Consider the following 19,965-nt stretch of genomic DNA (forward strand, 5'->3'; position numbering starts at 1 on the left):
CCTCGGCCAGCGGCCTTATTAGGAATCGTCATGGCTTCAGGTTCGTCTTCTCCATCTACTACGTAGAGGGGATATGCTAAGGTCTGCCTAATGATATGGGCAAGCTGTCTGGGGGGGGGGGGGGCATCATGCCGTTCAACGTGACTTGACTTTCAGGTCCGGAGAGGCGATGTCACTTATTGGCCCAAGCGAGAATTGCCGGCAAGGAGACGGTTCGTTTGTAGGGTGTCTTCACATCGACGGTTTGAAGTACGTGACTTGCCCTGCAACTGTGAAAGACACCTTGCAAGGCGAGATGTCGAGGTTCTCAAGTAAACAAACAAGACAGTGGTAGTAATGGTAGTTTAGAATAGTTTGATCTGTCATGTCGCTCATGGAGTGGGTGTCTGCGATGGTGTTCCGATAATCGAGACGTGATATATCGAATGAGATCTTTCGCTGTCGCTTCCATCTAGTTTACCAGAAACAACTGGCTCTCCTGGAAATTGAGACATATAATTTCCTGGCTTTCTGCAAGTCACTTAATGTGTGATTTTCCGAGTCGTCCCTTGTTGAAGGAGGTTTATTCCCGTGGATGAATGCAGAGGGGCATCCATTTGCGCGTTCGTTTGTGAACATTGTTCTTCCACTCGTTCGCATGGGGTAAATGGTCTCCATATGAAAAGCCAAGATGGAATCGAAGCGTAGTCTTGGCGCAATTGTTGTTCTGCAAAAGCTTACGTGTGGTAATCCTCGTGGAGATTGACCCCCGTCGCCATGATATTAATGTTCGCCACGAAAACTTGGGCCTCTGTCACACCCCAGAAGAGCACATTCTGAGAAGGTCGGAGGAGTCATCAAAAGACAGCCTCCAGCCTCAATCGTCTGTTTGGGCGGTTGAGTTGATCTTCGTCTCTCATGTGCGCGGCCTTCCTGCTGGCGGTGGTACTCATTGTCTGTTGTTTTGTATTTGCTCAAGTGTTCGCTCTCTAGTGATGTGAAAGTCGAGTTGGTGCTGCGTCCAGTCCGTCGGGTTGAGGCTGTATAACTTCTTGTTCTTGTGATTCCGTTTCTCTCAAGGAAATGAAGCCATCACTGTGTAATCAGGCGTGATCGAGCTTCCAAAGTTCAGCTACTCCAGAAAACGCTGCAGATTCATGACGGCCTATTGCACATCCAGAACGGCCTTCATGTTGTGCCGTATTCGTTGAAAACATCAATCTCAAACGTTTGGCCTGTTTCAAGCTCATGGAGGCAACTTCTCCGCACATTGGGCACCGTAGATTGAGGCATTTGGTTGACGGCTTTTTCGTATCGAGCTTCAGTTGGGTAGTGAGGCTCGAGGGTTCTTGGACGTTGATTGGCATCCAGTGGAATTGGACTTGGACACGAGTAGAAAGTCCGCCGTTGGAAACAATGCCTAGGTATCCGAGGCCGTACTCGTTTTCTTTGTCATCGTCTCTCGCGCTGCTTTCTGAAGAGGAGAGTTGGAGTGGATCAGGGGCACATATTGCGATGGTATAGGTAGCTGCCAATGGATTACTCGATGTTGTCGGCATACTTTGATATAAGTAGCATGTAAGTGTTTATGTTATTTTCTGGGGCGCCAGGGATATCCTTGAGGATTGCCTGAGCATAGTGTAAGTCGGGAGAGTCTCTATTTCACATGTGAGGCAAGGTGTTGAAGCGCCTCTGGAAACGTGTGTTGGTGACTCCAGAAAGAGGGCGGGAACATGCTGATGGCGTACGAAAACCACCAAGCACGACTGTAGCAGTGGCCTGAGTGATATAAGCGGGCGCTCAAGGGGAATTCGATATTGTCAAAAGAACATCGTATTTTTCTGCTTTGACGGCAGCAACAGCTATGTCAGGGGCATCAGTAACCCGGTACAAATTTCACCACCGTCAGTGCAAAAGGGAACTTACGTGCAATAGTATAGTTTGTTGGGTGACCCAAAAGCCTCGGTGTGTCGTATTTGTCTGGCCTGTCTGTGTGTCTGATCAGTGTGTCTGATCAGTCTGTGCCGTCCGTCTGTTGTAGTCTTCGTCGGCCATGTCAGTTGTGGTCACAGAGTCAAGTAATTGATGTGGTTGTAGATGGCGCAGATGAAATTGCAAGGGAAACAGACGACCTATTTATCTTCAACAGACTTGACCCAATTCACTTGACTTTTGCCCTCAGAAGAGAGAAAAGGTCAAAGAAGAGGGCGTATCCGCATCATTCACCGCTTCATCCACGTTCTCATGCAGAGACGCGATCAACTTAATGCAACACCCCGTTGACACGCCATCATCAATGAGTCATTCATACGCTCTACCGTCTCTATGATGTGGAATCAACTCCTTTATCCGCCTTCATTAAGGAAAAGTGTAGGCAGAGAGCGGCATCGTGCAATGTCTTGAGGGGGCATCCCGAATTCACCTGACAGCGCATCATGCCGACATCTTACACATTGCATTACACAATATAAGAAGCCGATTGTTATGCTTTTCCCCAACAAACCACAGCATGCTAAATCACGCAGAGACTTCCCAGTCGCTGAATAGGCCAAGATAGAAACACAAAGCTTGCTCTCAAACGACAAACTTGCCGCCACAACCTCCACACACTTCTCCTTGTGAATCCCCCACCGCATCAACACTCCCAAGGTACTCCTCCGCCAACTTTTCCAACTCAGAGACCTTGAGACAGCGCATCTTACACACGCCACAGACTCGAGAGATCCCAGGAGCCAAGATGGGGATGCCAGATGTGGCACATATCGCTGCATTCGTCGTTAGTATGATGTAAACAAGGAAGAGGGGAAAGAAAACGAGTTGATCTCGTACCGAATGCATGGCGGTTTTTGCAAGTAGCTACATCATCCTTGATAGATAGTCGAGCCTCACAGAATACACAGGGCAGACTCGTAGCCGCACGCTTGAACACTTCTCTCAGTGGACTGGCCTGCTGTTTGGCAGACGAAGTCTTGTACCCTGGTGTCACGCCGGGAACGTCGCCTCCCAGCCCGTACATCCACTCCCAAGCTCGGCCCTCCGTGGTCAGTGGCTTAGAGATTGGTCTCGCGCGCTGGGGTTTGCCGTCGGCATCTGCAGAGACTTGCCAGTCGAAGTGAACATTTGAGACGCCGCGGCGATCGGGATGCTGAGTATCGTGCTTCGAGGCAAGGACGGCGGTACATCCATCGCCGGGGGACTTGGCCAAGCCCCAGAGGCGAAACCGGTACGGGTGAACCTGCAAACCGGGATCGGCTGACGCTGGAGGTGCGTCTTGCATCGGCTTGTCTTCACCCTCAGAGTCTGACTCGAAATCTGAGTCTACGCCGTATAATGCGGCCCTTCGAGAGACGAGGCGGGCATTCTGGTCCCCTATATCTTCTACCCATTGCGGAAGGTTTTCTTCGGGCAAGTTTGTCTGGTACCAGTCGAGATTGGTGGAGGTGGCGGATAGCCTCACCAGAGAATAGTATGGAATCGGGGGCTTATTATTGGGATCAGGATCATGCACAACAAGGCCTAGGGCGAAATTGTAAGAATACGAGTCATCTACCGATACGATAGTCCAACGTTACCTGTGATGGGATTTGTCGACACATCCTCTTCGTCGGCATAGGCTGAAGCGCACTCCCAGATAGAGTGCGGAGGTGACGGTTCACTCAAGATACCGTTGAGCATGATCTGGAAAGACTTGATTGTGAAAGGAGTTGTGATGATACCCCGAGCAGTATGGGAATCCCCCTCGGTCCATATCTGCTCTCATTAGTGTCAATCAACTAATTTGGATATGCACAGCAATCGCCACTCACCGCATCCTCCCACTCAATCAACGCGTCACTAGAGAGAGGGAGACACATTGTGGTAGTGTCGCTTCGTTCAGCTTCCACGTCGGGCAACTCGCCCCTCTCCCAGTCACCGTACAGTACGATCCTGCGGAAGCCAGCATGGTTTTTCGACAGATATCCCAGGGTCGCAGTTCTGTTTCCATTGTCGACTAGCCAGGGGCTCCATTTAAGGGAGAAGATGCTGCCTTGAGGACTGAAATCCGGATCTTGTGGATCTGTATCCTAACGAAAAGTAAGTCAAAAGCTCGGGCGGGATAGCATCAAGTAGACTCACCTCCTTGTGAGGGCCCCGTCCGTCGATTCTGATGTGCTCCGTCAAAGTCCAAACCCATTCTTGCTCAGAGCCGCGTTTAGAAGAATCTCGGCGACGGTGATACCGGATACTCATGACAATAATCTGACCCATGTCGTTGAGATAGGCCAACAAGGCTCTTCCGGGGGCAATCTCCTTGGCCCACGAAAACGAGACGATGCGCTCGTCCATGATCCGGAACCCGTCTTCGAACCTGGAATCCGGGATCGGAAGCTTGGCTCCCAAGCCCCAAAGCACCCTCCAATTCTTAAAGGTCCGAGTCCTCATGCTCGACGTGGCGGATGACTGGCTGTCGACCTGCTCCCCAAACGTGATGAGATTGCCAGTCGTTGTCAGGGCCATCAGCACTGGGCGAGAGTTGCAGCCAAGCCCACTCGGCGACCACTCTACTCTGATGACCTGCCCCAAGGCTGCGCCAGACCCTGTGACCGTCCCATTACCAACGCCTCTGAAACTGCCCTCGTCGCCTGTTCGAGGAGCCGGTAGCCTGACGCCTGCTTGGGCGCACAGCTGACCATTGATCTTGGTATTTGGATTGATGACGGCAGATGGCTGGAGAGAGAGCGCAAACTGATACTGTGAGGCATCTCGTTCATCAGCGTCGGCATCGTGGCCGGCCAGATAGTCGGGCAAGAAGATGTAGATGCATTCCTGCGTGGCAACGGCCAGTTCAGCGTCGCATGACCAGGCAAGGGCATGTGGCGAAGGCGGACGCGAAGTGAGAGAAAGCGTCTGGAGGGGACGCGCCTAAGACGATTGGCGGTCGATGTCAGCAGAGAAATTGATGTCGACATGTTGAACTCGTGAGCAAAAGAGGTGTGGAGGCAAAGAAAGAAGTCAAGAATAGAACTACCGATTGGGGTAGGGGAGGCTGAAGATGAAGGAACTGGCATTGTTCTATACATATAAACACGCTATAGGTTGATCGAATACTGAAGAGAAAATAAAATAAACGAAAAATCAACATTGGAAGAGAGAGATGCTCATCTAGATGTCCTGTCCAATCACTGATCTCAAATCTTGTTCTCAACTCACCCTGAATCGGTCCATGCTATGGAGGGCTAGGCGTGGCCAATTTCATCAGAACGCGCAGGTTTACAATCTGATTCATTGGTGTTTTTCACGTCCGCTTGCGAAAAATTCAATTCTCGCTGGGCAGGGTCGTCGAGATGAAAAGTTTATGAACAAGGTTTGATTCTGAAGAATGCTGCATGAGACTGGCACGTCTAATTTGCTGCTGACTAAGGCATTCATCTGCGTGGACCCATGATATCATCAACCATTATCAATGAAATGAATTGAGCTGGGATTGAATCATTGCGAATATTTCTCTTTATGAAGAATTGTTCTAACTGGGATGAGCCTTGCGCTAAGATGGATGATGTATAATCTAATCTTAAAATTCGATGCTTGATAAAAACAAGACAAAAACACTAAACAAGCCGCAAATTATGCTTCCAACAATGTGCCAACTCCCCACAACAGCGCACATCCAGCGAGCGCCGTGGCTCCAATAACCTTCTTCGTCCACCAGTCATCCTCGGTGAGAGCCTTGGCGCCCTGCATCTTCCTCGGCGGCGCCGTGGGAACGCTGGCGGGAATGGACGACACGTTGTGGCGGGCCGCATCTTCCTCGGCTTCCCTCTTCCTCAGCATGGCGATGGTCTTGCTCAGCTCGACCAGCTCTTCCTCCAAGGCCGAGTCCTTGGCTCGGTCGACCTCGACGTTTTGAATGTTGCCGAAGAAGTCGGTGATGAGGCGGCTGCGCGCGGCCTCTTCTCCCCCAGGGAAGAGATCATAGCGCACGCCAGCGGTGGAGTGAATCTTGTCGTAGTCGTAGCTGTCGAACAGCTCGCCGACGGTCTTTTTGCTGCCGAGGTCTTGGACATGGGCTTCGAGAAATTCTAGGTTGTAGTAGGTGTATCGGTCGATGACTGCGACGCCGACGTCGCTGTCGGCGTGATGCGAATACGATGATTCGTCGAGCTCGGATGATCCCGTGGCAATGATGTTGGGAGAGTAAAGTCTGCTGTACATTGTGTTTGCCTGGCAGGTATCGATCATGAATAAAATTTCGTGGTATCTGTATCGTATCAGAGGTTAGATGAATCCTACTGCAACAAGAAACATGCAGGAAAGTATAATGCGCACCTCTTCTTCTCCCACATCTGCTCAAAAGCATCGGCAAGATCGAATGCGCCAATCTCCTCAGCGTCCTGGAACTTGAGAAACTCGTTTCCACCGTGACCCGTCATGTACACAAAGATGTTGCTTCGATCGTCGGTCAGCAGGCGCTTGCTTCGGGGGGTTTCGTCGCCGACACGATCCGTCAAGAGACGGATAAAGTTCTCAACAGTAACCTCGTAGCCGCGGTAGTCGACCTCGATGTTGTCGCCGTATAGGTCGACTGCACGGTCTGAATTGCTGTAGACGGTGCCGGGGAACGCATTTCGAGGGTTGCAGGCCATGTCGTCGGGCAGCATGAGAATGATTTGCGAGTCGGGGATGCCAAGGCGCTTCACCGTTCGGTACATGGACAAGACATTGGCGAGGTGACGGTAGTTGAACCAGAAGCGCGATGTGCAGACCAGGACGGCCCAGTTGCTCGTGTGCTCGGCGACTGAGGCCGATGCGAGCAATAGCGAGGCCACGATGGCCTTGAAGCTCAGGCCCGAGAGCTTCATCGCGACGGCGGTGATGGTGATTGTGACGTGACGACGATGACGACTGGATACCTCGTATGTAGATTCGTACCTAGGTTACAAGTAAGTATTGCTAGCTTGACGGAGGTTGTCGCGAAGCCATAGCCATGCGGGTTGATTGTATGTATCGATTAATCAATGAGCTGCAGGTATGTGGTCAAGTCCAGCTCGGCAATCTTGGGCGCTTACAAATCTGGGCCCCCTTTTTTACCAACAGTTTCATGGGTAGAGTAGCAAGTAGAGAGTACGCTACTAGATGCTGGAGCGTATTGGCTGCAGAAAGTATTCAGTACCTACATCTGAAAATGTGCCCTGAAATCGACTACCGCGGGGCGTGTGGAGCAGCAAGGAGGGGTGCATCTTGGATAAAGGACGGGAAGTACCCGTTGCTAGTGGCCGCTATCAAAGCATGTGACGAAGCAAGCAAAATTACAAATCCGGGGACTTGTGATATTGACTGCTTTGGCTGAAGAGGTCACATTGAGGTGGTGGGTGTACGGAGTAAATACTGCATGTGCTCGTACGGTTATACCTACTACTACACGGATGGGAGAAGGAGAATATATCCGGGATGAGTGGCGCGATCCGACATCTCGGTGTGCCGGAGTAAGCGCTGATAAAAGGACGCCTCATTTGAAGCTTCTGCGAACATGCATTAGTAGGCACACCCTTGGTTATATTGTACGGTACAGTACGAGTATGCAAACCATTGTGCCCGTAATATCAGCAAGTGACACACATACAGACCAACTGAGACGCCATGGATACACGTAAGAGGATGTTTTCGTACAAGTATTGCTTAGTAGGTGCCAAGCCAGGAGCATCAAGTCCAACACACGTTGGAGGCATTAGTAAGATGGCAAATGCCGAGGACGCGATGCGATGCGATGCAAATACGGTACACCCCCATAGAGGAGCATACATACACTGGGTCGGTCTACCGTTTTGATATTTTGATAGAGGAGACGAGACACTAAGAGTGGCTCACTTGCTGTCCAGTTTCGCTGCAGTGACTCTGCCTTAGGCCTCGGCTTTCTCCAGGACATCGAACAAGCCTACAAGGGCTTCGTTCCACACCACAAGAGCGTTGGCAAGGTGGGCGAGGTGCACGTCTACAGGATGAAGTGGCCATGTATCTGGCCCGCGACCAGCTGCATGCGAATGATTGCCTGCTCCTGAAGAAGACTCTGCAAGACTACGCAAGGTCGGTGGGAACCTCAAACCTGAAGCCAGAGGGAGCCGTACAGTTGACTTTTAACGCAGGTTCTTCAGCTCGGCATGGCGGAACACGCCTCAGACAATCAAGGATACAGACCATGGCGAGCTCCTCCAGACCTACGACGCGCAGCTTGCGGTGTTGGAGGAAGGTTTGCCGAGCCGCTTTCGCCAGACTCTAAACAAGGTCAGATCGCGCCTCCCGGAGCTCTTTGCCGGGGACTGGCCGATGGTGCCCAACCACATCGACCTCCGGGAGAACAACATCCACGTGGACACGATTTCAGGCAGTCCCGTCGGTATCTGCGACTGGAAGGACACCGAGGTCAGCCCGTTTGGCATGTCGCTTGGCGGGTTCGAGGCCATGCTAGGGATCAGAAGAGTCAGCGTGGGCTGGACCTATCTCCCCAACCATCAGGCTCTTCGCGATGTATTCTGGGCGGCGTTTAAGGAGCTGATGCCGGGCTACGACGACCGCGTGGAAGTTGCGAGCATTGCTGGCCTCTTCCTGGACAATGGCTTTCGGCATGACGAGGAGGGCAACACGGTTCCGGCGCAAGAGGGAACGGATGACTTGATTTTTCTCGATGCAGTTATCCTGGGGAATTTGTCACATCAACAGCGGCCTATCGAACGAAATAGTAAAGGGTCAAGGGTACACTCGGAGAGGATATCCGGCTAAAGATACAGAGTAGGCACCCGTGTATAGTTTGCAGATCTTGAAATAAGGACGAGTGGGGGGCGCCGGTGCCTCCAAAACGACACCCCCGACGTCACCGGAGCGGATGCTCTGCTACCCCCCGCGTTGCAATTCAGCAAATCTTTGACCAAAAAACTCACCAAAGATGCCCAGAATCACAAGCCAGAAAACAAAAGGGCCGTCATGCATGCCACCAACCCAGGGTTGCATGCGCCCCACGTGCCCCCAATGACGAAACAGCCTGAACAAGAGAAGCGTGAGGAGGAGGAAAGATTCATGCCAGGGGGACCATTGTTAAGAAGGGGAAAGGAGGGAAGAAAAAATGGAAAAGTCACCAGAGACATTATTAATATTCACACACGAAAAAAAGAAAAAGAGGATGGAGGAGAAGGGAGACGAAAAACCGGCCCACGTCACATGGGAATCTCGGGGGGCGTGTCTTTACCCAAAGGAGCAGCCGAGACGAGACAGCCTTGCCCCGATTGAACAAGCCAGATGAAAATTAATTTGGCGGAGACTTACAGTAAGTTGTCAGTTCAGTAGTAGTACGAGTAACTAAGGTAGTACTGTACTGTAAGCGACTTAGTGCTAGCAGTAGTAATGAATTAATTTCCATCGCCTTCTTGGCCTCCATGTGATAAATACATGAACATTTCATCCCATCATCCCAATCCCCCCTCCAAAACCCAACATTACATTTGAACCCAATACCTCATTCTCCGTCTGCGGTTACAGCATCTCGTGCGGCTTAACAAACAGACAGCGGTGCACTGTGTCTCGTCCCTCTCTCCCTCCTTGCACGGCCTGACTGACCTGACCTCATCTCATCGCCCCCCATCGAACCACCCGTCTGCCGATTGCTCGCATTCGCATCCTCAGTCCTGCAACTGCAACTGCAACTGCAGCCCGTCCTGCCCAGCTGATCAAACCCCGCTGCAATTATTCCCTGTCGAACAGTCTTCCCCAAGCCCTGGTGTCATTCGGCCCCTCATATGCGGAGAAGGCAAGCCAGTGCGTAGGAGCGGCTGAGCCAGTTCCAGGCCACTGCAGCCAGCTGGACAGAGACACGTCAGAAGGCGGCGGATCGGGCGTCGGTCGTCTATAAACTATAAAGTCGCCAGGAACCAACATTGACGAAGTTATTTTTGTTAAAGTTGTTTGCGCGATTCATCCGTTTCTCTATTTATCCACCCGCTGGCCTCTGCATTTCTATCGATATACGCTCTCCGTTCGGCAAACCACACCACAATCCGTCCACCACCACGCCCAAGCAAAGACAAGACAATATCAACCATGGGCCGGTTACCGTCGCATATATTCGTCGTAAGGTACGAGACAAATTCCCAAGATTTCAATCTCACTGCTTTGCAATTGGCCACTCGTTGCTAACCTCCGCCGACATCGCAGACACGGCAACCGACTCGATACCGCCAACAAGCAATGGCACCTCACCTCACCGACTCCCTACGATCCTCCCCTGACATACGGCGGCTTTCTACAAGCCCGCCAGGTTGGCAACCAGATTGCCAGCATTCTGGAGCAGGCCAAGGTCGAGGCCGAGGTCGCAAACAACGGCGCCTCCTTGACCGGGAAGCGCCGGCGCTTCAGAGTCGTCATCCACAGCTCTCCCTTTCTGCGGTGTGTCCAGACGTCCGTCGGCATCAGCTCCGGCCTCGCCCAGACAGCCTCCGAATCCATATACCAGCCGTCCGATGTCATCGTCCCGCGCAAGGCCCCGATTGGGCAGCAGAGCCCGCACAAGCCCGCCCTGTTACGGCTCGACACGTTTCTGGGCGAGTGGCTGTCGCCAGAGTACTTTGAGATGATCACGCCTCCTCCGGGTCCGGCCCTTATGATGGGCAGCGCAAAGGCTGATTTGTTGCGACGCGAAGATTACAGCATCTACGCGGGCGTGCCCTTGCCCAGTACCATTCAGCCGGCGTCGAATGGCGCCCTCTGGAGTTCGCCAGTGGCGGCGTCTCCCTCGCAACAGCCCGCATCTGGATTAGGCCAGGGTAGTGTTTTCAGCTCCTCCGCCATGGTTGCGGCTCTCTCATCGGCATCCCAGGAGCAGAAGAAAGGTTATCAGCCTCCGCGGCCATTGCATGCCATCTCGAGCAACGGCAAGATACCCGATGGATTTGTCGCCCATGCTAGGGACTCGTGCGTCGTCATTGACTATCAGTGGGACTCAATGAGGGCGCCGCTGGACTTTGGCGACGGCGGAAAGCTGCCCGAGGAGTGGAAGTCGATGCACCAGCGCTTCCGCTCAGGGCTGAAGCGAATGGTCAACTGGTATGCGACTACGGACTCTCCCGACGAGCTGCTGTGCGCGCCTGTCAGCACCGAAAATGACCACAGCTGCAGCGACAGCGGCTATGGCGAAGAGGAGGAGGAGGAGGTTGAGACGGTTGTCATCATCGTGTCTCATGGTGCCGGCTGCAACGCCTTGATCGGGGCCATTACTCACAAGCCTGTTCTCATGGATGTTGGCATTGCCTCCATTACGGCAGCTGTTAGAAGGCCGGATGCCGACTATGCCAAAGCGCTTGCCATTTCCTCAGGGCACCAAAGCAGCAGCAACTCTGCGACCCCCCAGGCTTCTGTTGATGACTTGTACGAGATTCGCCTCTCTGCAAGCACAGAGCACTTGCGCTCCAACTCTGGCGCATCCGTCACCGCAAGGCCCGCATCTCCCCGGAACACCTGGAGCCCTTCTGGCCTTCGTGGCCGCAACTCAACATTGCCCACCTCGCCCACTGTGGATGGACCCGTGCAAAACCCCCTTTCGTTCCTCGAGCCGCTCTCGACGGCGAGCACTCGAAGCACGTCCGCAAACCCGTCAGTTGGCCCCTTTTCTCGACGGGATTCAAGCTCCAGCCGGCGATCCCCCAGGGCGGCACCGCCTGTGAGCGCGGGCTATGAGATTGAAGCCAACAGCTACACCACCGGACATCGGCGGGCTCCATCTTCAGGGTCAGGGCTGTGGGCACCCGCGCGCTCTTCTTTGCGTCTGATTGACGATGTCGACGAGGAGGCAGTGGACGACTACGACAGCATACTTCCCGACTTTGACAACAAGCGATTCAGGCCCATTTCTGTCGAAAACATCAAGCCATCGCAGGAGGCCAAACCGTTGGAGCCGTTTCCAACTCTGGCTCCCGCCATTCAGCTCCCCACGTCTCCCAAGGGGCCGGTTTTCTCTGCTCCCATCAAACTCAACGCAGACGTGTCGTTTGAAGATGCCGGGGATGAAATGCCCTTGTCGGGACTGGGCGGACTCTGGACCTTGGCCATGCCGCCGAGCGAAGCGGATAGGCTTAGGGATTTGAGCCAGTCAAAGAGGAGGTGGACTGTGAATGAGAGGGCTTGGTGATTCTCTCCCTCCCACTCCCCCTTTCTTTGAAAAGGAGATTGATTTTTTTTTTTTTGATTTTGATTTTTTTGGTTTTATCGTTGGGGACGGTTTTGACTCGTATTTGGAACTCACTCATGGAAAATTGTGATTTGGAATGAAGTCGGCGCAAACGAAGCATCAAAACGGGGTCCAAAAAGGAATTCCGAAAAAGAATGGAAGGATATTTCCCCCATTGAGTCGAATTCGGATTTTGTACAACAATAGCAGGGCGAAAACTCGGGGCGGTATGAGCGATGGGATCTTTATTTGCTCAATCTTTGGCTTTTGTGGTTTATATATATCTTGGTGAATTTTTCCCCCCTTTTTAAGCAAAATAACGGGAGCTTTTGGGTTTAGTTTGGGGTTCTGGAAATTTGTTCCTTTTCTTTTTGGGTTTGGGTTTTTTGTATACGGGCTTGGTTATAGATTTTCAGACAGACAGAATGAACGTGCCACTTTTTTTTTTCATGGTTCACAAGCTAATCTTGGAATTACTTTTTTTCATTTATTTATTTTATTTTATTTATTTATTTATTGATTTGAAAAGGTGATGATGTATAGCCCTTGCGTCAACAGAAAAACAGACGGCAAAGGGCATCTAATCTACGGGGCGAGTACAGTTAACACCGCCGTCTAAATCCCTTTTCCACGACTCCGTCATGCAGGAGAAGATAATAATCCAAAACAATCATGAGGGTATTGTCTTGATGCCTCCCTCTCCCATCGTTCTCCCCTATATACTTTTCTTGTCCTCCCGAAAACCCAAAAAATTCCCTTTATACGCAAAACTACAAAACACTGCCAATGATATCGCAGAAAAAAAACAAGTCTCAAAATGAATCATAGTTCATCATTATTTCGATCCAAACATCTTGTTCATGGCCTGGTGCGCCAGCTCCACGCCCAAAAAGGTCGCCGCGTTGGCCGGGACAGCACGAGTCAGCGCAGGACCGAAACCAGGGAAAAACGCCTTGTAGCCGCCCTTGCCGTAGAGCTCGCGGATGACGCCTCCGATGGTGACATTGCCCTCGGCGGTCTGAAGGCGAGACTTGACGGTATCGACAGGGAAGACGGGGATCCACATGGCCACGCCGGCGCCGGCACCGGCGCACGTCACGGCCGTCAGGCTCAGCTGGCCGGTGGGCTTCCCGGTGACGGGATCCTTGGGGCTGAGGCTCTTCTTGATGACCTCGTAGGCGGCGAAGTAGGCGGCGCTTCCGGGCCCGTCGCGGGCGAGGGTGGCGACGCTGCCGCGGAAGACGGAGCGCAGGCCGCCCTCGCGGTAGAGCTGGCGCACGACGTCGAGGCCGCCGCTGTACTTTGGCTTCTCGCCGGGCGCGAGCTGCTTCTGGCCCTGGACCTGCAGGATGACCTTGACGCGCTCAAAGGGGGCGGTGATGGCGGTCATGGGGATGGCGGAGAGGAAGCCGGCGGCGGCGAGCTGGCCGGTGGACAGGCCGTCGGGCCCAACGGTCGAGACGCCGCCGACGATTTGCTTGCCGAGATCGTAGCCCCAGAAGGAGACGGCGACTGTGGTTTTGCACCCGTCAGCTCACACATGTTCTCACCCACAAACTTGTGCCGAGGTTCGGCAAAAAAAGAAAAGAAAACCCCCAAGACAAAACATCAAGGTTAAGCAAGGGAAATAGAAAGCAAAAAAAGAACATACACATGGGCGTAACGCCAACCAGCGGCGCACTGACACCCGCATACAACCCCCTTCTCAGTCCATCCCTTGCGACCGACTTGCGCACCACATCAATGGCGCTCGAGTAGACGCCGCGCTCGGCCGTCTGCAGGCGCACCTTGACCAGGTCGAACGGGTGGCCGACGACGACGGCGCAGATGCCTCCGAAGCCGCCCGCGGCAAGGGCGCGCAGCTGGGACAGGAGAGCGGACTGGGCGGCGGGCGCGGCGGCCTGGGCGGTCTCTTTGGCCTCTTGGGGCGAGGGGATCTTGTCGGCGATGGAGGAGACTGCCTCGGCTGGGGAGGAGGAGCTTGAGGAAGACATTATTATGGCCGCGGGGGGAAGGGGGAGGATTGTGAGTAGAGAATTGCAGCAAAGAAAGAAAGAAATGAGAGAGGAGAGGAAGAGCAGAATATTAGAGACGATGTGGAAAAGGAAGAGGAGGAGGAGGAGGTTTGGAGGAGAAGCAAAGATGAACGACGAGTTGCTTCTAATATGCACATAGCCCGAACATCAAAAAAGGTAAAGAGGTACATGTACATGGCTGGCGTCTGATTTTAGCGCGTGCAACTTTAGCGCAGGTACTTGTGGCGGCCGCATCTCGACGGCCCAGATGGCATGTAGCATTTTTCAGCTGTCAAGGGTGTACTAGACTAAAATGACACAAGGCTTTTGTTTTGTGTGTGGGTTGGAGGACGGAGACAAGGAACGAGTTCGGACGACGGGATGCATTACAAACCCAAGGCTGATGATTCACGGGGCAGCTTAGTACTAAGGCTGAGATATAAAAGCCCGCGTGATGGTTGCCATATGACTGCGGGTTTTAGATCCTCCTCTCTTGGTTTTCTCCCTCTTTCTTCCTACTTTGCTCCGTGGGAGAAGCTTGTGATTATGCTTGGTGGACCGAACCTCGTTGGGTAGCAGAAAAGCACCTATATAGTCCGATTTGCACATGTCATTGGAACATTACCTTTATTCCCAAAACCTACCAAAAAAATGCCATTTGATGTCCATGGCAGATAATACAACTTCCAATCTGGCTTCACCCCACCAACATATACCATACCCTCTTAATGCATATCACCACTACACTGCCGTACAAGCACAACAAAAGCCAAAAGCTCAACCGCAGCCGGGGTCCCGCCCTCGAACCTCGGCTCGCTGCTCCGTCCGTCGGCCGGGTCAAAAGCGCAATAGCCATGCCCCGCGTGACGGCACTGTCGGGGGAAAGAAGGAAACCCGAGTCCACGTACTAATGAAGAAACTGACAACCGAAAAAAACAAAATTCGACCGGAATTTGCGCTGTAATTTCCATCGAACTGGATTTCGGTAAATCGCCTCCGATGATGGAGGCCGGCAATGACCATGACAATGTACATGTACCTGGTAACCTTCGGCACCGGTCGAAAGCCACTGCCCGTGGGGTAAAAAAAAGGTAAAGAGCGGGGAATCTTTTTCATCAACCCCACGTTCGTCATTCTCACGGCGCGCAATCACATGTCAGGCCAAAATACAATGACGACTCTAACAATGCTTCCCATTCTTCCCCCACGAGCTATAGGTGCGCTGTCATAACCATCAAGTTGGAAACCAGATAGCTAGCCTCTATAATGTATGTAGTAATCCACTTCTAAAGATGTATAATATTTCAGCCATCAACCTCCATTATAGCAAACGGCGTGTTAATCTCAACCGACTCCGCCTCCCAGCATTTCTTAACATTCTGCACAATTTCGCCCACAGTCGCCCATATCCTCTTCCTGTTGCGCAGTCCCTTCAACTTGTCCTCGTTTGCTTTAATGTCCGTATACAGCTGATACCAATTCGTCCTATCACGCGGTAGTCTCACGGGCGCCATAGCTCGCTTCTTTTCCCCAAACAGCCTTGTCTGAGCTTCCAATTCAGGCGACAGCGGCGGAGACTTGGGCTCGTTCTCTTCCCAGATGGGATAGAAATCAGGCTCGTTGGCCTTTAAAACATCTGCTCGGCGGGTTCGCTCGGCCGTGTACGCTTCCTCCCGCTCCCGCATCTGCTTCAAGTAAGAGGCGTCTGCCATGGCCCATGGGTAGGGCGTAGGGTCGTCGCACCAAGCTTCGTACACCCACGGCATCTCTCGGACCATTAACGTATGCCATAAAGTCATGGGGAGATGACAGAATGCCCGAGACGCCATTCGCAGCGATGCTATATCCTTTGAGCCGAGATGCCAAGCAATCGTATGCTTAAGCTCTGTTGGCAGCTTCAAAAACGGGTCGTCTGGCACTGCGGAAACATCTCGCTTCTCAGCTCGCTCTGGAAACGGGCTGCTTCGGCTATCAAAATCCTCCGTGTCAAAGATGGCTGCGTCGCAAATTTCCCTGAAGCCGGAGATGAAGACGGGATTGGCCGCAAGATACTCCGTGCCAAGCAAACAAGACCACTTCCAGCCCTTGTTTCTCGCATCCACAATGTCGGGATGCCGCTCACCAAACATGCTACGGGAGGCGGTACTCTCGAGCTTCATCAATGAGTCGAGGCTAACTCTTCCCATCTGCCGCTTGCTTATTCTGATGAATATCTCAAAGCAGGTAGGGTGAAATGGTAGGACATAAGTTCCCCATCCAAAGAGCTGATAGCTATCATTAGCACGGTAGCAAGTCTCTCTCATGTGTCTCAGTCACATACATCTTTCCATGTGTCGCTGAGGTTGGACGCATGGAACCAATCTGCTCCACCACGAATCGGTGCGCACTTCACATCTCCTCCGTTCGGAGGCATACAGTCCGATAGCCCCGTAAGATGATAATTCTTTGATTCTCTCTCAAAATCCATGTCATCGTCACTCGGCGTCCAATCGCTCGTCTTCTTGTAAAGCCCCTGCACCGTATGGCAATCTATCATCTCCTCGAGAGTAATCCTATCCCCGTGATAGCCTCGAAGGTTACAGCAGCCCGGGCCAGCGACGTGTTCGTATCTGCGGGCTGTTGGGAGCGCCATGATATGATGATCAACTCCTATATCTTCGTCTTCCGCCCCGCCTTCGTCGTCGTATGGCGCAGAGAGCGGGAGGAACTCGGTATCGTACTCTGGCTGGGGATCGAGCCCACTAGGGTTGAAAAACCACTTATACTCTTCCTCCGCATCCGATTCTTGAGAATGAGATGAGGTCATCTCATTCTCTTCCCCGGTCACCTCATCGCGGTCATCGTCCTCGGCATTCGAGTCGTACTCCAAAGGTTCATCGTCCTCGTCGCTCTCATACACATACGAAGCATCGTCTGGGTCGTCCTCATACAAGCGCAAGCAAAACTTCAGCTCTCCAGGCGGTCTCCCCCGATAGACGGAAGCACAACTACCATCTGGGCATTCCTGCGCATCGCCACCAGACAGCGCAACCCATTCCCGGCTGTTGTGCTTGCTGGTGTAAGAATTTCCCCACGCAGAGCTGCGAGGCTCACTGCGAGTCCTGATGCGATTAATGTTGAATGTAACGCCGCATAGCTGACAGCCTGTCTATAAGTTGCGTCGCCTCGTTTAGCCTTGACCGGATCATCTCTGGACCAGGCAGACGCCATCCATACCTTGTCAATGGAAGCTGGTTAATGTACATGTAGTATTAGCCGGGCGCTATTTTTAGGAAGAGGATACATTGCCATACTCATTTGTTCAAGACACTCGCCTCATACACGAGACGCAGATGTTTCGCTGCGTTGGAAGGTGAAAGATGTCTAGCCTTGGAATATTGCCTCTTTCACGCTCTACCCCTCCTACCCCTCCATGAATCACGGATCCTGTGCTTACATCACAGCTTCCGACTAGAGCATGTAGTTACAGCTCCGGACTACCTAATCACACCTGTCAAGCTTAATAACTGGCACATTCATGTTCCTTCAACCTCTGGAGGGAAAAGATCTCCATCATGTATCTAGGCAATTCTGGTATATGCAATCAGGAACCAATTATAGACGCGAACATATCCTAAACTCTAAGCAAAACCCGTAACTCACACCCTTACGCCAAGCATCCCGCTTCAATCGCTATATAGATGCAGCCGGTCCATCTCATCCACCCAAGAAGCAGACAAGTTGCGCTATAGATGCTCCATCGCTGTGTAAATGCATCAACTAAGCAATCAATTATTCATCTTGTTCGCCACTTGTCCAACCATTTAATTGTCTTTGCCCCCGTTGTTGTATGCATGACACGGCCCTCGTCTCCTAAAACTGCTTGGACATCTGCGGCGGGTTGGTCGGAGCTCGTCCGCGAGTACACCAGCATCCATTATCTCCATCTCTTTCCACTTGTATAACGGCATCAATGCCCTCCTTGAGCAGATACTCTCGAACACGGTCTTTGGTCTCCTCCAGGGCAGCGCCACGGGCCACCGTGACATGAACAACGCCCAATAACTGATTGCCTCCATGATCATCCATCCAAAATTTCGGAGTCGCGTAGCTCACAACGCCTCGCTGTTGTCCAATGCCGGCAAGAATGTTCCGCAGGTTGTACTCGACACCCTCGGGAACGGTCAAAAGTAGACGCTTCGCTGCTGAAAACACGAGTGGCTGTGCAGATAGAAAGATGAGACCAGCAATGAAGCACGAAGCCAGCGGATCCCACCCGGCCCAGCCCCAGAAGCTCGTCAAAACTGTAGATACAATGACTGAGACACTGCCCAAGGTGTCTGCCAAAACATGCAGGTAGATGCCGCGCATATTTTCATTATCATGGTCATGGCCGTGGCCGTGGTTATGGTTATGGCCCGAGTGTGAGCTGCATCCATGGTCGTGCTCGCCGTGAGAATGCCCATGGCTATGCCCATGTCCATGGTCGTGGCCGTGGTGGTGATGTCCAAACGCCATCATGCCAACCAAATTCACGGCCAAGCCAAGGCTGCTGACAACGAAGAGCTCGCCCAGCCGCTTTGTCTGCGTTCCCTCCCACAATCGCTCGAATGCCTCGAACGCAATTTCAACACTGAGGAGCCTAGACCAAACAGTTGGGTCAGAATCATAACGATTGGCGCATCGTGGGCCATGTGATGAGTACATACATTAACAGAATGCCATTGGCGAATCCGCTCAGCGTTTCGACCTTTCCGAAGCCGTATGGGAACCGCTGGCTCTTCGGCCACTTGCTCATGACAGCTGCTAGCAATCCTACGAGCAGGGCAACACAGTCGAAGAACATGTGGATACTATCGCTGAGAAGGCCCAGCGAGTCGGTTACGTAGCCATAGAAGGCCTGGATGATCATGAAACCAAAGTTGAGCCTGCATCACGTTATTAGTCACCATCACCTGCTGAACTTTAAGTGCAAACATACGACATAAAGTAGAATATCCGCCTCGAGTCTTTCTCAGCTATTATGGAATAAAGAATGGGCCATCCAACCGTGTAGGGGAGGATTGTTCTTGTGAAGAGAGACCGCTCGTGGGTGTGGTCATGGCCATGGTGGTGACTGTGACTATGGTCGTGACTATGGCCATTAGAATGAGAGTGGGAGTGGCTGTGGCTGTGGCTGTGGTCATGATTGTGGTCATGGTCATGGTCGTGAGCAGATTCGTCAATGACTTCTGGTGTATAGCGGTTCCTCCTCGCCTGAGACCAGCTTCCTGCGCCCCCTATTGACGGCTTCTCGGAGGAGCTCGCATTGGAAGTTTGCGAGCCGCTGCGGCCATGGCGTGGGAAGCTGAAGGAGTGCGCGTGCAAGTGCGAGGGAGAGGGCAGTGGCGGCGGGATGGAATACGCCTGCGAGCGCGGGTTGGAGTGGGAATGGGAGCGGCTGTGGTCGTAATTGTGGTCGTGATCATGGTCATGGTCATGGTCATGGTCAGGATCGCGATCGTGATTGTGATCGTGATCTTCGTCCTCGTCGTCTTCCAGCGCAGAGGGCAGACTCTCGCTTGACACCGTCATTCGCCATGTGTTGAGCGATGCCGGCTGGGACTGAGTGTGAACCCGGTGAGCGTGCGGCAATGCCGACGACGGCAGGGAATACGAGGCTTCCATCGTGTGGAGGTCGATCGATCGTCGGCAAAAAGAAAAAAAAAAAAAAAAGACAGGCCCTTTCGAGGTCGTCGGAGCCGAGCAACTTGGATCCTGCTCGTGGGCCTCAGCCGCGGACAATCGCGTCCAGTCGCTACGAGA

The 19,965-nt window shown here is 52.6% G+C and overlaps 6 protein-coding genes across 6 annotated transcripts; 2 read left to right on the top strand and 4 right to left on the bottom strand.

The window, feature by feature from the left end:
• Positions 1 to 2,553: 2,553 nt before the first annotated feature.
• Positions 2,554 to 5,184, bottom strand: Triagg1_2318 (uncharacterized protein; the record flags this gene model as incomplete). The annotated part of the gene is made up of 6 exons (XM_062896486.1): positions 2,554 to 2,744; positions 2,809 to 3,495; positions 3,552 to 3,729; positions 3,786 to 4,043; positions 4,096 to 4,881; positions 5,170 to 5,184. The coding sequence occupies 6 exons, from the start codon at positions 5,182 to 5,184 to the stop codon at positions 2,554 to 2,556; spliced, it is 2,115 nt and encodes a 704-aa protein (XP_062758530.1).
• A 399-nt stretch (positions 5,185 to 5,583) lies between these two features.
• Positions 5,584 to 6,818, bottom strand: Triagg1_2319 (uncharacterized protein; the record flags this gene model as incomplete). The annotated part of the gene is made up of 2 exons (XM_062896488.1): positions 5,584 to 6,217; positions 6,286 to 6,818. 2 exons carry the CDS (start codon positions 6,816 to 6,818, stop codon positions 5,584 to 5,586), a joined length of 1,167 nt encoding a protein of 388 aa, XP_062758531.1.
• Positions 6,819 to 7,966: 1,148 nt separating this feature from the next.
• Triagg1_2320 (uncharacterized protein) lies at positions 7,967 to 8,733 on the top strand (the record flags this gene model as incomplete). The annotated part of the gene is made up of 2 exons (XM_062896489.1): positions 7,967 to 8,040; positions 8,100 to 8,733. 2 exons carry the CDS (start codon positions 7,967 to 7,969, stop codon positions 8,731 to 8,733), a joined length of 708 nt encoding a protein of 235 aa, XP_062758532.1.
• A 1,311-nt stretch (positions 8,734 to 10,044) lies between these two features.
• Positions 10,045 to 12,127, top strand: Triagg1_2321 (uncharacterized protein; the record flags this gene model as incomplete). Its single annotated transcript, XM_062896490.1, has 2 exons — positions 10,045 to 10,079; positions 10,159 to 12,127. 2 exons carry the CDS (start codon positions 10,045 to 10,047, stop codon positions 12,125 to 12,127), a joined length of 2,004 nt encoding a protein of 667 aa, XP_062758533.1.
• An 874-nt stretch (positions 12,128 to 13,001) lies between these two features.
• On the bottom strand, positions 13,002 to 14,160 carry Triagg1_2322 (uncharacterized protein; the record flags this gene model as incomplete). The annotated part of the gene is made up of 2 exons (XM_062896491.1): positions 13,002 to 13,678; positions 13,818 to 14,160. 2 exons carry the CDS (start codon positions 14,158 to 14,160, stop codon positions 13,002 to 13,004), a joined length of 1,020 nt encoding a protein of 339 aa, XP_062758534.1.
• A 1,325-nt stretch (positions 14,161 to 15,485) lies between these two features.
• Triagg1_2323 (uncharacterized protein) lies at positions 15,486 to 19,827 on the bottom strand (the record flags this gene model as incomplete). Its single annotated transcript, XM_062896492.1, has 6 exons — positions 15,486 to 16,445; positions 16,502 to 17,282; positions 17,618 to 17,631; positions 18,118 to 18,802; positions 18,870 to 19,088; positions 19,142 to 19,827. The coding sequence occupies 6 exons, from the start codon at positions 19,825 to 19,827 to the stop codon at positions 15,486 to 15,488; spliced, it is 3,345 nt and encodes a 1,114-aa protein (XP_062758535.1).
• Positions 19,828 to 19,965: the final 138 nt, after the last annotated feature.

Source organism: Trichoderma aggressivum (genome assembly GCF_033847375.1).
Source record: "Trichoderma aggressivum f. europaeum strain CBS 100526 chromosome Unknown scaffold_006, whole genome shotgun sequence".
Classification (NCBI taxonomy): Eukaryota; Fungi; Ascomycota; class Sordariomycetes; order Hypocreales; family Hypocreaceae; genus Trichoderma; species Trichoderma aggressivum.